Genomic DNA, 17,355 nt, shown 5'->3' on the forward strand with positions numbered 1-17,355 from the left:
TACATCAATCAATCAAGGGATCTAGATATCTGGTCAGGACACTCCTCACTCTTTTGCCTTCACCTTCATTGTCCATTTTTTTGGTGACTTTATATACTCTAGACCTGGACGTTGAGTCCACAACATACAATACAGTCTGCTTTGCCAGTCCAAAAAGCATTCGCCGTTTTCCGTAGTCTTCCCTCGACGGCCAGGCAATACAAAGCACACGCTACCTTTTTTTTTATCACATCCACGGGAGCCCGCATTCTCGTTGTCTCTCCTTTGACAAATGGACAAAGTTTTTCGGTAAGTAGAATCACAGCACAGTCAACTGTGTCAGGTCCAGCAGAACTAAGACTGAGACGTTGCCTGCGTCTGTGTTCAGGTGGATATCATTTGTCCAACACTATTTTCCATCTTTGTTGCTGCTATCCTCCATCTCACAAACATACATCTGCCCCAGGGAGCCGAAATAATGTACAGAACCGACGGTCAACTCCTCAACATCAACCGTTTCAGGGCTAAAGGTCAAACCACCACCATATCCATCATGGAGCTGCAGTATGCAGACGATAATGCCCTCGTAGCCCTCTCAGAAGAGGACCTACAGTGCACTCTGTCTGCTTTTGCGAAGGCATACAAACAGCTTGGTCTTGCCATAAATATAAAGAAAACCCAAATCCTCCACCAATCACCACCAAACAGTAGTGGGCCACAGACAATTACCTGTCCTGCCCCCAAACCTCTCAATTGACAAAATCCGACTGGAAAATGTGGACCACTTCCCATATCTCGGGAGCTTCCTGTCATCTAAAGCTGTCATTGGCGATGAAATTCACCACCGCCTCAGCTGTGCCAGTGGGGCCTTCTCAAGGCTGAGGAAGCGAGTCTTCGAGAACCGTGACCTCCAAACAAAGACCAAAATCCTGGTCTACAAAGCAGTCATGCTCCCCACCCTTCTGTATGGGTCAGAAGCCTGGACCACCTACAGCAGGCACTTAAAGGCACTCGAGACCTACCATCATAGATGTCTCAGAAAAATCCTCAGGATCAGCTGGGAGGACCGACGCACCAACACCAGCGTCCTGGGGGAGGCTGGCTTGCCCACCATCACTGCCACGATTGCCCAAAACCAACTCAGATGGACTGGCCATGTAGTCCGCATGCCTGAGTCTCGCCTCCCAAAACAAGTCCTTTATTCCCAGCTTGTTGAAGTGAAACGGGCCTCGGACCCCGACTTAAACAAGTTGAAAAACTTATTCGGGTGTTACCATTTAGTGGTCAATTGTACGGAATATGTACTTCACTGTGCAACCTACTAATAAAAGTCTCAATCAATCAATCAATCGGGAGGTGAAAAGAAGAGATTTAAGGATAACATCAAGGCAAACCTGACAAAGTGTCGCATAGACCTTAAGTCTTGGGAAGTCAAGGCAACAGACAGGACGATGTGGAGAAACCTTGTCCGTGAGGGTCCCGCGCAATATAATGACGACCTCCACCATGCTGCACAAGACAAGCGCAGACTAAGAAAGGAGAGAGCATCCACCAAACAGGCCCAACCCAAACCCACCACCAGGGGCGCCGCTAGGGATTTTGGGCCCCATGAAAATAAATAATGATAAATGGGTTATACTTGTATAGCGCTTTTCTACCTTCAAGGTACTCAAAGCGCTTTGACAGTATTTCCACATTCACCCATTCACACACACATTCACACACTGATGGTGGGAGCTGCCATGCAAGGCGCTAAAAGAATCTTTACAGGGCCCCCAACACAGCGACAACATTTTTTGATGCTATTTTACATACAATTATGCATTTTAATGGTATTTTTGACTATCATTACCATATTTTTGAAAGAAGAACAGCATCACAGTTTTATAAGTATTATAATTTCATCATCATTAGGGGCCTCTCTGGGCCCCCCTCCATCATGGGCCCCTAGAATCCGTCTCCTTTACCCCCCCTTTTCGGCGCCCCTGCCCACCACCACTACATTCCCTTGTCCACATTGCCCCAGAATAATCGGGTCCAGAATTGGCCTCCACACCCACCTGAAGACCCACAAGGACCAGGAAGGAGGACAGTCATACTCGACCACGAGTGACCGCCGATGATGATGATCATTTGTCAACCTGATCAGCGCTCTCAGTAGAAAGTATCAAACACATTGCTAAATGGTAAATGGTAAATGTGTTATACTTGTATAGCACTTTTCTACCTTCAAGGTACTCAAAGCGCTTTGACACTATTTCCACATTCACCCATTCACACACACATTCACACACTGATGGTGGGAGCTGCCATGCAAGGCGCTAACCACGACCCATCAGGAGCAAGGGTTAAGTGTCTTGCTCAAGGACACAACGGACGTGACGAGATTGGTAGTAGGCGGTAGTGATGGGTCCGGCAACACCGATGCATCGGCGCATGCGTCGAGCTCATAGAGCGATACCCTGTGTCGGTGCGCGTATCGCTTTTAGAAAGTCACGTGACCGAACACGAGCTGTTTTGGTCACGTGACCGTTCATGAGCTGTTCTGGTCACGTGACCGCTCATGAACTGTATCGCACTGACGCCTGCGCGCCAAGCTGTGTTTATTAGGAAGCGGCGCAATGCGTGTTGTTGACGAACACCGTTAGGGCCGCTTGTTGTCACTGTCACTCAAAGTTGCATTTCAAAATTACACAGAATAAATGTGTTTATTTTGTTTAGAATTCAGATGGGTTTGATTTGGTGCGCAGCATATATTGGCTGTGCGGCGCACAGTGTGCGCGGAGGACGCTTGAGCACTGCGCAATTGCGCAGGCGCGCACCTTAGAGGGAGCGTTGCTCACAGGGCAAAGAGGAGGCGTCAGTGCGATACAGTTCGCGTATCGGTCACGTGACCAAAGCAGCTCATGATCGGTTACGTGACTTTCTAAAAGCGGTACGTGCACCGACACAGGGTTTCGCTCTATGAGCTCGACGCATGCGCCGATGCATCTGTGTTGCACGACCCATCACTACTATTACTAGAGAAAGATATAGGAATGACGGCGTGGCGAAGTTGGTAGAGTGGCCGTGCCAGCAATCGGAGGGTTGCTGGTTACTGGGGTTCGATCCCCACCTTCTACCATCCTAGTCACGATACATGTTCACATTATTTGACTGAATCTAAAAAAGATACAAATATATTTTTATTTAAATGAAGATATGAAATAATCCTAAATGAAATACAATGACTTGGTTTATATTATTGTACAGGTATATACTAGGTCATAAAATCAGTGTCAGTTGAGTCGGTCCATAGGTTGCCTGTAGGGATTTTTAATGTCCAGCAGATGTCAGTATTTAGTGACACAGTATCGACACAGTATCAATACAGTTTTGCAATGTGTCGAAACGCTTCATGAGGCCTCATCAACCCATCACTAGTAGGCGGGGATTGAACCAGGAACCCTCAGGTTGCTGGCACGGCCACTCTCCCAACCGCGCCACGCCGTCCCCCCCTACTGTTATACAGTAAAAAGTCACTAAGTGGTCGGTGTGCACATTTGTTCCAGGACACTGCCTCAAAATGGTAGTTTCGATATGTGTCGATAGTTGTGGCATCAACACTACCCGTCTTTAAAAGGGGCTCAATGACAGCTGTTGTTTAGGCCTTTTTAAATGTTCCAGCCTGAAGTGAGATGTTAACTAGGTTGTGGTGACAAACTCAGCACAGACTCTAAACATCTGGCGGGTGATGCACTCAGACTGCGGTTGATCTCGTCGACCGTTTTGTCAGTGACACAAGCGAGATGTGCCATCTTTTGGTGTCTAGCTGGCTGCTGAGTAGCTATTTGATGTCTGGGAATGATTGTATTTGAATGCCTTGAACTTTATTATTAAATGACATTGCAAAATCAAATTTCTTAAAAGATCCTGATGGCTGTTGGGCCGCAGGGCCTGAATTTCAAGGATCAACATCTTCATTAGCACAGTTACATTTTGTTTTGGGCCAAATAAAGACTATAAAAATGGGACCCATTACCTCCATGCTTGGCACTCAGCATCAAGGGTTGGAATTGGGGGTTAAATCACCAAAAATGATTCCCGAGCGCGGCCACCGCTGCTGCTCACTGCTCCTCTCACCTCCCAGAGGGTGGAACAAGGGGATGGGTCAAATGCAGAGGGTAATTTCACCACACCTAATGTGTGTGTGTGACTCTCAGTGGTACTTTAACTTTAACTTTACCAAATAATTCCGTCAACATCTTCAGAAATATAAAATGACTGTCTTGCAGTTTCCAACTTCGCAGGACTTGCTGGTGCGGTTCAAAACTCTTGCCAAAGACTGAAAGCCTTCCTACCATCCGCGTCAGGGGACATAACGGTGTGAATCTGGCAAAACAATGAAACAAACGACCATTTAAAAAATATGTAGCAAATTTAAGTTGACGGCTGTAAACTTTTAATTAGCTGATGAACAGCTGTTTTCAGTTAAATGAATATTTTAACACATTGCAAACACTTCACTACGTTCAATCTATTTAAAACCACTACATTGTCAATACGTATATCATTTTGTTCAGGAGTGTGCGACAGCAGATGTCTTTTGGAATACTTTTACACCCCACAAAGCATATCGTTTGCTTTTTAATGCTGAATTTGCATACACAACAGCTTTGACGTCTTAAAGTCAAATGTGTATTTAAAATTGAGAACCACAATTATTGTAATATTTCAGGAATTTTTGTCTCGTCTTTATTGCACAAGATGCAAAAAAGCCACATAACGACCACCAACGTGCGTATCCTCTCTTTTGCCGGTGATACTCGAACACCTTTCGTCTCACAATAAACGCCACTTCCCCGGCCCACCCTGGAAGTCCCGCCCCTCAGCAAAAGCTATTGGCTAGAACCCTGTAGCCAGCCGCTACATTATGTATCAAATATATTTTTTTGTCAAACATTAGCAGTATGTCAATAGAATATCATTTTTAAAATTTAATGTATATTATATTCGTACTGTATTTAATAATCAGTACGTCCAGGAATTCACAATGTTTCACAATTCACAACGCGAATAATGCGCGGCATCGCAACTTTGTCCAATGGCTGCAACTTCCCCGCATATTTTGGTCAATCGTTATTTTTGACGGTCAAATTTGTCTCTAAACGGCGCTCACACGCGCACGTCAACTGTCTAATTGAAACCCATGTTTGTTTCTTGTGTAGATGGAGCTGCACCAGCAAAGTGTAACAATTTATTAACTCTTTATTGCTCAAACGACACAAAGGTCAGCTTCCCTGGTAGCTCAGACCTACTTCCGGTCGTCTAAAGCGCTGAGCCTTCTGGGTACTGTAGTATGCAATCATATAGCAACACACGGGTGTCCTTTGATTGAAACGAGTCAGTCTGCCTCACAACAAGACAATAGAGAAAAAGAAGGTGCTTATTCACTACATCATCGGACTAAAATGGCGAACTCGTGCAAAGCACTGTGGGTACATTTCTACCAAATATGGAGACATTTGCTGATGTCCCAATTAGGAAAAACGTCACTATTGGGGAAGATCCCAAACGACTTGTTTGGAGAAAGTATAAAAGAAGGCAAGATTATTTTATAAATATCTCCACCATGCCTCCATGGTTTGATTTCAAATCTTACGCAGATCCCAAATACACACACAAAAAAACAAAACAAGTACCAATAGGTTTAGAAAAGTTGTTTTTGCATAATAGGTCTCCCTTTAAAAAGCAGGTTTTAATAAAATATTTCCCTGCTGTGAGATGTTATATGATGTTTGTGGTGTACAACCTCATGCTAATAAAGATAGTCCATCCATCCATCCATCTTCTTCCGCTTATCCGAGGTCGGGTCGCGGGGGCAGCAGCTTAAGCAGGGAAGCCCAGACTTCCCTCTCCCCAGCCACTTGGTCCAGCTCCTCCCGGGGGATCCCGAGGCGTTCCCAGGCCAGCCGGGAGACATAGTCTTCCCAACGTGTCCTGGGTCTTCCCCGTGGCCTCCTACCGGTCGGACGTGCCCTAAACACCTCCCTAGGGAGGCGTTCGGGTGGCATCCTGACCAGATGCCCGAACCACCTCATCTGGCTCCTCTCGATGTGGAGGAGCAGCGGCTTTACTTTGAGCTCCCCCCGGATGGCAGAGCTTCTCACCCTATCTCTAAGGGAGAGCCCCGCCACCCGGCGGAGGAAATTAATTTCGGCCGCTTGTACCCGTGATCTTGTCCTTTCGGTCATAACCCAAAGCTCATGACCATAGGTGAGGATGGGAACGTAGATCGACCGGTAAATTGAGAGCTTTGCCTTCCGGCTCAGCTCCTTCTTCACCACAACGGATCGATACAGCGTCCGCATTACTGAAGACGCCGCACCGATCCGCCTGTCGATCTCACGATCCACTCTTCCCTCACTCATGAACAAGACTCCGAGGTACTTGAACTCCTCCACTTGGGGCAGGGTCTCCTCCGCAACCCGGAGATGGCACTCCACCCTTTTCCGGGCGAGAACCATGGATTCGGACTTGGAGGTGCTGATTCTCATCCCAGTCGCTTCACACTCAGCTGCGAACCGATCCAGCGAGACCTGAAGATCCTGGCCAGATGAAGCCATCAGGACCACATCATCTGCAAAAAGCAGAGACCTAATCCTGCAGCCACCAAACCAGATCCCCTCAACGCCTTGACTGCGCCTAGAAATTCTGTCCATAAAAGTTATGAACAGAATCGGTGACAAAGGGCAGCCTTGGCGGAGTCCAACTCTCACTGGAAACGTGTCCGACTTACTGCCGGCAATGCGGACCAAACTCTGGCACTGATCATACAGGGAGCGGACCGCCACAATCAGACAGTCCGATACCCCATACTCTCTGAGCACTCCCCACAGGACTTCCCGAGGGACACGGTCGAATGCCTTCTCCAAGTCCACAAAACACATGTAGACTGGTTGGGCAAACTCCCATGCACCCTCAAGGACCCTGCCGAGAGTATAGAGCTGGTCCACAGTTCCACGACCAGGACGAAAACCACACTGTTCCTCCTGAATCTTAGGTTCGACTATCCAGCGTAGCCTCCTCTCTAGCACATCTGAATAGACCTTACCGGGAAGGCTGAGGAGTGTGATCCCACGATAGTTAGAACACACCCTCCGGTTCCCCTTCTTAAAGAGAGGAACCACCACCCCGGTCTGCCAATCCAGAGGTACCGCCCCCGATGTCCACGCGATGCTGCAGAGTCTTGTCAACCAAGACAGCCCCACAGCATCCAGAGCCTTAAGGAACTCTGGGCAGATCTCATCCACCCCCGGGGCCTTGCCACCGAGGAGCTTTTTAACTACCTCAGCAACCTCAGCCCCAGAAATAGGAGAGCCCACCACAGATTCCCCAGGCACTACTTCCTCATAGGAAGACGTGTTGGTGGGATTGAGGAGGTCTTCGAAGTATTCCCTCCACCGATCCACAACATCCGCAGTCGAGGTCAGCAGAACACCATCCTCACCATACACGGTGTTGATAGTGCAGTGCTTCCCCTTCCTGAGGCGGCGGATGGTGGTCCAGAATCGCTTCGAAGCCGTCCGGAAGTCGTTTTCCATGGCTTCCCCGAACTCCTCCCATGTCCGAGTTTTTGCCTCCGCGACCGCCGAAGCCGCACACCGCTTGGCCTGTCGGTACCTGTCCGCTGCCTCAGGAGTCCTATGAGCCAAAAGAACCCGATAGGACTCCTTCTTCAGCTTGACGGCATCCCTCACCGCCGGTGTCCACCAACGGGTTCTAGGATTACCGCCACGACAGGCACCAACTGCCTTGCGGCCACAGCTCCAATCAGCCGCCTCGACAATAGAGGTGCGGAACATGGTCCATTCGGACTCAATGTCCAGCACCTCCCTCGTGACATGTTCAAAGTTCTTCCGGAGGTGGGAATTGAAACTCTCTCTGACAGGAGACTCTGCCAGACGTTCCCAGCAAACCCTCACAATGCGTTTGGGCCTGCCAGGTCTGTCCGGCATCCTCCCCCACCATCGCAGCCAACTCACCACCAGGTGGTGATCGGTAGAAAGCTCCGCCCCTCTCTTCACCCGAGTGTCCAAAACATAAAGATAAAGATAGTTATAAAAAAAAATATTTTTTCACATTTTATTAACACAAGTTACATATATTACAGATGATTGATAAGGAATATCGATACTGCGTTAAAATCCTAACAATATACATCCAAACCTTTAAAGAGCAATACCACTTTTTGGGGAATTTTGCCTATCGTTCATGATAGGCACCATGACGGTGGATATTATCTGGTGGCAGAGGAGTTAGTGCGTCTGCCTCACAATACGAAGGTCCTGAGTAGTCGTGAGTTCAATCCCGGCCTCGGGATCTTTCTGTGTGGAGTTTGCATGTTCTCCCCGTGACTGTGTGGGTTCTCTCTGGGTACTCCGGCTTCCTCCCACCTCCAAAGACATGCACCTGGGGATAGGTTGATTAGCAACACTAAATTGGCCCAAGTGTGTGAATGTGAGTGTGAATGTTGTCTGTCTATCTGTGTTGGCCCTGCGATGAGGTGGCGACTTGTCCAGGGTGTACCCCGCCTTCTGCTCGATTGTAGCTGAGATAGGCTCCAGCGCCCCCCGCGACCCCGAAGGGAATAAGCGGTATAAAATGGATGGATGGATGGAAAAAATGTTTTGCATTTGGAGACTATGGGAGCCGCTCTAAAAAAACATCCAAACACCTTCATTGAGGTTTTATATACATGATGTAAGTATATATGTAATGTAGTAAAATGTATAATAATATTCAATATTTACGTATTTTGATCATTTTAAACATATGCGGTGCATAGTTTCAATAACGCATCACAACATTCGCTTTTTTTTCTTCATCACTGATTATTAACCAACAAACATAATATAATATCACTTACTGTACAATATCTGCTCTCACTAGGATGTCGACTGATAAGATGTTCATATATTGAAGAATGACCTTAATCCTCAGGAATGAACGATGTGGGGTGTACGGGGGGGACCAAGCGTCTTTTCGTGTCGCTCTCGCCATTTCCGGGTCCTAAATGGCTGTCAAAGTGTACCAACTTGTTCGGAATACCTACTCACACGTCTTCTGTCCAAGTGAGAGGCATGATGTATGGTCTACAATAAACTTCCAAGGAGCAAGGAAGCGAGGAAACACCTCGCCAGTCGATCATGTCGAAATTGTACACAGGCTTGTGATCATGTCGCCGCTATAAATAGTCTGTCTGTGTTAGCGCCTATAATAACAATATCACTAATACTTGGTTAATATTCAAATCACAAAATGTAAATGGAGTAATGTTGGTGCTTTTTGAATGGCTATTTATTGGATTTTTTGGGCGAAATAGAGGATATCTCATTGGCTCAGCTGTAAGTGGACTTTTATTTACGTTTATTTACGAGTTATTATGGATAAAATAAAACAAAAATCCATCCGTTGTCATGTCTTTCATAATGATTATGAACGATAGACAAAATCACAAACAAATTGCAGTTCCCCTTTAAGTCTGTGGGGTATAAACACTTTAATACAGTGGTTCTCAAATGGGGGTACGCGTACCCCTGGGGGTACTTGAAGGTATGCCAAGGGGTACGTGAGATTTTTTAGAAATATTCTAAAAATAGCAACAATTAAAAAATCCTTTATAAATATATTTATTGAATAATACTTCAACAAAATATGAATGTAAGTTCATAAACTGAACATCAAATCAAGTAGGCTATTCCATTCATTACCATAAACCCAGAGTTTCCCCCATGCCATGATGGTTTGACCCTCACTAAAATGTCTGTCAAAAAGAACTGTGAAAAGAAATGCAACAATGCCATATTCAATGTTGACAGCTAGAATTTTTTGTGGACATGTTCCATAAATATTGATGTTAAAGTTTTATTTTTTTGTGAAGAAATGTTTAGAATTAAGTTCATGAATCCAGATGGATCTCTATTACAATCCCCAAAAAGGGCACTTTAAGTTGATGATTACTTCTATGTGTAGAAATCTTTATTTATAATTGAATCACTTGTTTATTTTTCAACAAGTTTTTAGTTATTTTTATATCTTTTTTCCCAAATAGTTCAAGAAAGACCAATACAAATGAACAATATTTTGTACTGTTATACAATTTAATAAATCAGAAACTGATGACATAGTGCTGTGTTTTACTTCTTTATCTCTTTTTTTCAACCAAAAATGCTTTGCTCTGATTAGGGGGTACTTGAATTTAAAAAATGTTCACAGCGGGTACATCACTGAAAAAAGGTTGAGAACCACTGCTTTCATACATTCCAATGTTTGTTGAAATCCTCTGCTTTTTGATGTTAAGTTTTAAAAAGAACACTTAAAAAATGATAAGAAATTCACAACTATTCAATATTACTAAAAAATATAAGCGTTGCAACTTTCTAAAAAAAAAGCTGCTGCACATTCAGGCATTTTAGGCCGGAACAATTACAACAACAACAAAAAGGCTGGTGAAATACTGGAGGCACTCACTACCTGTTTTCCAGTCCTTTACTTTGTTTATGATGACAGCAACGGTTGGATAATTATTTTCTCTTTTGTTTGAATATCTGTGATATTTTCATTACTTTTTATCTTGATATGGGTGAGGTGTTATACTGTTCAAATGTTACTTTTTTATATGTTTTTTTTAAAACTTTTACCCGTACTTGGTAATGTAGTTTAGTTAACACGAGGTCTGCCAGTTCTTAGAGGTACTTTATTATCACGCAGTAATTCACTCACTAAGCCAATGTTTACATCTGCAGGTCACATGATGTCAGCGGGCTTCTACATGAAGACCTGGTTGTGGTGAGAAACGACAAAATGTTTTCTTCTGCTTTCGTTACCGTGATTTATCAGTGAGAGTACCAGTCACTTGTAGCCTAATAGGACCAGAACTCCATTAATACAAGTGTTTATATGTCTTTAATTTCAGGTGGAGCAGCGGGTGGAACCAGCCAAGAGAGCGGCACAGATGCTCCACAAGAAGCTGCTGGGCTGCATGCAGAGTCAGACAGGACTGGATGCTGAAAAACGGATGGTACGTCGGCCATGATGGAACAACTGTGCATACACTCTGAACTGAAAGTGTGTGTCCTTGCAGAAGAAGCTTCCTCTGATGCTGCTGTCAATCAGCATGGCGGAAAGCTTCAAAGACTTTGATGCAGAGTCTCCCATCAGGTGAGCACTTCACTTCCCCCTGTGCTGTTTTTGCGCCCCCATGTGATAACCTCCTGACTCAGTGTGACGGCCCCCCACGTTTTCACTTCTACATCAAAAAGACACTTTGCAGAGCGCAGACCTCAGCCGAGGTGGAGCTGTGTACAAAAGCAGAACAACACCATAGAGCCGTGCAGTTTTGTGTTTGTTCTGTTCAACGGGAGTTTCCGCAAAAGGCGGCGTGTGCTCTGACAATATCGAGAGAGTAGACATGGAATTTTGGTACGTTTGGTACAATAACCACCTGAGACCCAGCAGTGCATTTTCTTTTTTTTAGTGGTGAAGCTGTATTTTCCTTTGCACTTTCATTTTTACTGACAGAATAGTTAAGAAACATATTTGTTATTATTCATTTTATTTTAGCACAACATAAATGTTTGTAAATCATTTTTTTTGTCAGTTATTTATGAGTCCTTTTTTAGGCTGTATATTTGGTTAGTGCTTCCAATCAGCCTGACCTAAGCCTAAGATTTATGTGTTAAATAAATACTAATCTTTGTGATTAACACATTGTTTCATATCATTTGACAAGGTCAATCATGTTAAACTGTAAGTACATTGGATATAAATATTGAATATGAATAAAATCAAGAGTAGTATTATTAATTCAGTGCCACCTAATTAGTGGAAAAGTTGGTCCCCGAGGGGAAAAAGGTTAAGAACCCCTGCATTGGGAAAGTAGTTCCATCCTTGTGTTGAATCAAACTCTGCTGCTGACTAACCGTTAGTGCATTTGTTAAGAAATGCATTGCTTACTAACAAGCATAGCCATGGGACTAAAAAAAAGGTTTAAGTGCCAAAGAGGGTGACTGTACTCTGCATATGCATGATGCACAGGAATGGTTGGGGTCACAATTTTGTATACATGAAAAAAAAATAAAACAGAAATTGTGGTATTTGGTTGAACAAACCCTCTCCAAGTTCCGGTAATGCATAAAATTATCAAAATATGGTAAATGTTGTACATATTACATATTGTTATGAACGTGTCTGTTATTATATTATATATAGACTGGAAGAGTGTATACAAAACGTTGATGGAGGGTTTGGAAGTTGTTTTAGAGGTCTTTGAAGGCCACAACGATGACTTTCATAAGCCACATCTTCCAAGCGTTTTTTTAAATCATCTTTAGGATCCTAAAATACCCCCACATGTGTGTTCTTGTCTCTCATAAAGATTGTGAATAATAGGCAAAAATAAAGTGCAATTCCCCCTTTCTGAAGCGCAAAAATTTAAACTAAAGTGGAGTCATTCGGATTTTAATTTTATTGACAATTTATGTAAGAAACAAATTCCCTATCAATTTAGTTTAATTCTTTTAACATAACATAATTGCATGGAAACATATTTTTCATCGGTCCTTACTTATGCAGTATATTTGGTTAGTACTTATTTTTCTATTCAGCCTGACCTAAGGTTTCTGTGTTAAATAAATAATAATCTTTGTGATTAACACATGCTTACATATTATTTGATAAGGTTATAAACTGTAAGTAAGTTTGATATAATTATCGAATACAATTAAAATCAAGAATAAGATGAGTAATTCAGTGTTAATACAGTATATATATATATATCATACATCTTAGCGAGTCGAACCTTGGTATACTAAGTATGATGTGTTAGCTTGCATTGGACGAGGCTGTGTCTAGCATAAATAGAAGACCTATGAACTCTACTTAATTCAGTGTCATTATTTGAGTGGGCCCTCGACCCCTGTGTAGAGGAAAAGTTGGGCCCCGAGGTCAAAAAGGTTAAGAACCCCTGTTATAATAAATTGTGGTTACTTGTAGTTGTCATCGGTGTAGTTTGATCATTACCTATTTAAAGAGAAATTGGAACTTAGAATTTTAGTTTGGATTTAACTTAAGTGGTTTGATCATTTGTGTATGTGTGTGCGTGTGTGTGTGTGTGTGTGTGTGTGTGTGTGTGTGTGTGTGTGTGTGTGTGTGTGTGTGTGTGTGTGTGTGTGTGTGTGTGTGTGTGTGTGTGGCAGGAGGGTGCTGGAGATGTGTTGCTTTATGGAGAAGAAGTTAGCCACCCTGCTCGCAGACTATGAGATGAAAATGGAGAAGCAAGTGTTGGAGCCGTTGAATAAACTTAGTGAGGTGATTACACAGATGTTTTTGTCATTTTAGCCATACTTAATAAATATATTTGACCGATCGCTCATCTTGTTCGTCCTCAAGGATGAACTACCAGAGATCCTCAAAAACAAAAAGCACTTTGCAAAGCTCAACACAGACTGGAATAATGCACGACTCAGGTTGCATTTCCTCGTTCTAAAGTTTGAACCCATCTTTTTGCAGCATGTTTGCCAATTGTTGTTGCATATTTTCACCACTCTCAGGAGCCAGGCTAGCACCGGTGCACAGGCAAAGCAGGATGGACTCAAGGAGGAAGAAGAAGAAGCTTGGAGGAAGTTGGAGACCATCAAGGCACCAGTGTTCATTTTTCAAAAAGACGCCTTCAACTCTAATTTGAGGTTGCACCTTTCACATGTTTGTCACTTTGGTCTTTGCAGAATCAGTATTCAGCAGATTTGTATCACTTTGCAACCAAAGAAGAAGACTACGCCAGCTACTTCATTCGCGTAGGTTGGAATCCTTAAATGGACGTTGCTTGTTTTGTAGAAATCGGGACCACAATGGGATCTATGCATGTATGTTAGTGAACTTCATGTTCTCCCAACTGTAGCTTTTGGAGCTGCAAGCGGAATACCACAAACATTCACACGACTTCCTGGATAGAAATATATGCGAACTCAAAGAGAATCACAGCCACAAAGGTCAGTGCCTGTGACTTCTTTATGTCATACAAGCAATCCATTAAAAAAATTACATAAGATATGTTTAGCCTTTGTGCACCTAGGGAGCCCAAAACGATCATTTCATGTGTTCCTTATGTGATATGATTGTTCAGTTTGAAGGTTACAGTAGTCTGACATTTTGCCAAACAGTTTTTAAGAAGAATTTAATTGCAACGTTGTTAGAAAAAGACAAAGTATACACACTTTCTCTCAAGACCTCTTTCAGCCCCATTGACTCCCATTATAGCCGCAATTTTTCAACAGAGCGTAATCCTGCTATATTACTCTGCTTTTTCCATCAAAAGCAAATGATTCTCATTCTTGCAGATTGAAAAACAAGAAAATATTGTTTTGGTCTAATTGTGCCTCTTAACCACCACATGGCACCAGAAAGCCATGAGCATAATTTTCAGAGCTTTGAAGAGTTAAATTGCCATTAAACCGCTGAAATGCTGAAATGCAATGGAGATGCTCTTGTGCAGTTATATATAACATGGTCGATATATATGAACTCAACACCCTCAACCAAATCCTGCCTGCTTTCTGTCTCTTCCTAGCTCATAAGGCACTGTAAATATAATATGTTGTGGTCTACTTGTCTACTGTATCACAATTGATGTTGTCATAAATTATTGACCTATTCAAGGCTGCAATTACCCAACCTCAAATATTCCACTGGGCAACTTATTTTTTGAAATATTGCATATTTTGCATTTTCCTATCATAAAAAAACTGTTATGTTGACGAAAAGGCCATAAAACATAAAAAAAAGCCATGAACGTAATAGAAAGTTTTTATCAATAGATAGATCTGAAGTTGTTCAAAGATGCCAAGAGTTAAAAGTGAAGAAAAATATATTTCTTATAAATGACACTTTTATGAGCATCCCTTTTGGATCCTTTTAACATAAGTGTCAACCCGGGCACGATCCACATAAAAGCTTTTCAAAGTGTGAAGTGGGCGATCCTCTCCCTGAGGGACACCAGAAGTCTTTGGAGTAAGCTTTAGAAAAATAATTACTGTCAAACAGCTATAAAAAAAAGCTATATATTGGCCTATATTAGCATTGGCATAAAAATGTTATTCAACTCAATTAAAAAATAGAGCAATAGGGATAATAAATAAAGCTCAAATGCTGATTCCAATAATACATAACTCACTTTTTTTTAAAAATGTAATTGAATATATATATATATACTGTATATATTTATTATTTGTATTTATTTATTTATTTTTGTTTGTTTAAATACATTTTATTAGATTAAATCAATTAAACAACAAACTATGAAAATAATTGTATTTTTTTTTATAACTTTTAATATTAATTCAACACATTTAGTGTCAATAACTTTTATGGAATGAAAAAAAACAAGTGTTTTTTATACCTTGAGTATTAATTGAATTATTATACATTAATTATTTTTTTTACAAAATAAAAAACTTTAAAAATAATATTTTATTTTTATAGCTTTTAATACTAATTTAAGTAATGAATTTAGTTACAATACTTAAAAATATAAAAAATAAAAACAATTGTATTTTAATATTTATTTAATCAAAATAAAAAAAAATTATAAAAAAAAAACTATTATAAAATATACAGTTTAGTATTGATTTAGGTAATTATAGTTTTTATGAATACTTCTTTATGAAATAAAAGATTATGACAATAACTTTATCTTTCATACCTTTTAATAATAATTCAATTGATAAGTTTACTATTTATCAGATTATAAAAAAGAAGAAAAATGTTTTTTTTTACTAACTCATAACAAAGTGTCTTAAAGTCTTGGCTGTGTTATTTTTAGGTAAAATACCACATGGATTCTGTGTTCAACCGATAATTTTGGTAACAAAAAATATTTAACTAGATTTGAATGTGAATTATGTGATGTGCTGCAGAGCCACCAGGGAACCTCTTCCGACAAAAGGTTTTTGGGGAGTCTCTAGCCTCTCATCTGCGTGAAAGCAACAGGGAGATCGCTGCCCCCATCCAAGAGTGTATTCACATGCTTCTCAGAACAGGAATGCGCGAAGAGGTGGGATCACGTTTTCATGTGTCTAATGAAGGTATGACAAGTGACCAAATGCCTTCCTGCTTCCACCTCCTCTCCTTCTCTGCCGTCTCAGGGTTTATTTCGGCTCGCGGCTGCCGCCTCTGTGGTGAAGAGGCTGAAGACGTGTATGGATCATGGGGTGGTCGACCATAGCGAGTTCAAAATGGATCCCCACGCTGTGGCTGGTAAGTAAAGAGCTTTCCCAGCAGCCACAAGACATTGATACAATGTTGATTATACGTACATGTCCTTTAAAACCAACTTTGAAACAAAGTTACAAAATAGTTGTATTAGTAAATTGAGACAACGTTGATGTCTAACGTTGGATGATTGGGAAATGGTAAAATTTCAATGTTCAAATCAATGTCACAACCTGACATTGAATAAACATCATCAAAACGCATGTTATTTCAAAGTTGTATTTGTGTTGTAGAATATTGGTAGGGAAATGACCAAAATTCAATTGTCAAATCAACGTCAGAACACAACATTGATTTTTTTATTGATTTATTTAACCTTTATTTAACCAGGAAAAAATCCCATTGAGATTAAGAACCTCTTTTTCAAGGGAGTCCTGGCGAAATCACATTCACATGACACATTAAAATGACAGGATGGACATCAAATCAAACAGTTACATATAACTGAGGCTCCTTCAAATGCTCTTAGTTTAGAATTAAAAGCATTTAAGGATAAACATTCAGTCGGCTTCCAGTCTCTTTGTAGCATGTTGCAAGCACAAGGAGCTGCATAGACAAAATGTTTTTTCCCCAGCTCAGTGCCAACAAAAAGGACAGATGATCGTTGGATCTCAGTGCTTAAGAATCCGTACTTCTCTGTGAAATCAATGCACAAATATATTCGGGCAATAGTCCCAGAAGAGAACTTGTAAATAAAAATGTACCAGTGACACTGTCTCCTAATGGACAGAGAAGGCCATCACACCTGAGAGTGCAAGTCACAAGGGTGTGTCATGGCTCTACAGTTGGTGATGAACCTCAAAGAAGCATGGTAGACACACTCCACCATCTAAAGACAGGAATGAGTAGCATTCATATAAAAAAGATCACTATAATCTATCCATCCATTTTCTACCGCTTATTCCCTTCGGGGTCGCGGGGGGCGCTGGAGCCTATCTCAGCTACAATCGGGCGGAAGGCGGGGTACACCCTGGACAAGTTGCCACCTCATCGCAGGGCCAACACAGATAGACAGACAACATTCACACTCACATTCACACACTATAATCTAGCACAGATAAAAATGTG

General features: G+C 41.9%; 1 protein-coding gene across 1 annotated transcript in view; it reads left to right on the forward strand.

The window, feature by feature from the left end:
- sh3bp1 (SH3-domain binding protein 1) overlaps window positions 1-17,355 on the forward strand; it is a 29,579-nt gene that overhangs the window by 4,891 nt on the left and 7,333 nt on the right. Inside the window, exons 2-11 of the mRNA XM_062056199.1 lie at window positions 10,767-10,809; window positions 10,937-11,041; window positions 11,105-11,181; window positions 13,218-13,329; window positions 13,411-13,487; window positions 13,572-13,659; window positions 13,746-13,814; window positions 13,919-14,009; window positions 15,933-16,069; window positions 16,161-16,272. Of these exons, the coding sequence (XP_061912183.1) occupies window positions 10,767-10,809; window positions 10,937-11,041; window positions 11,105-11,181; window positions 13,218-13,329; window positions 13,411-13,487; window positions 13,572-13,659; window positions 13,746-13,814; window positions 13,919-14,009; window positions 15,933-16,069; window positions 16,161-16,272 (911 nt within the window). The remainder of the gene's footprint in view (window positions 1-10,766; window positions 10,810-10,936; window positions 11,042-11,104; window positions 11,182-13,217; window positions 13,330-13,410; window positions 13,488-13,571; window positions 13,660-13,745; window positions 13,815-13,918; window positions 14,010-15,932; window positions 16,070-16,160; window positions 16,273-17,355) is intronic.

The sequence above is a fragment of the Entelurus aequoreus genome, linkage group LG08 (assembly GCF_033978785.1).
Source record: "Entelurus aequoreus isolate RoL-2023_Sb linkage group LG08, RoL_Eaeq_v1.1, whole genome shotgun sequence".
NCBI lineage: Eukaryota > Metazoa > Chordata > Actinopteri > Syngnathiformes > Syngnathidae > Entelurus > Entelurus aequoreus.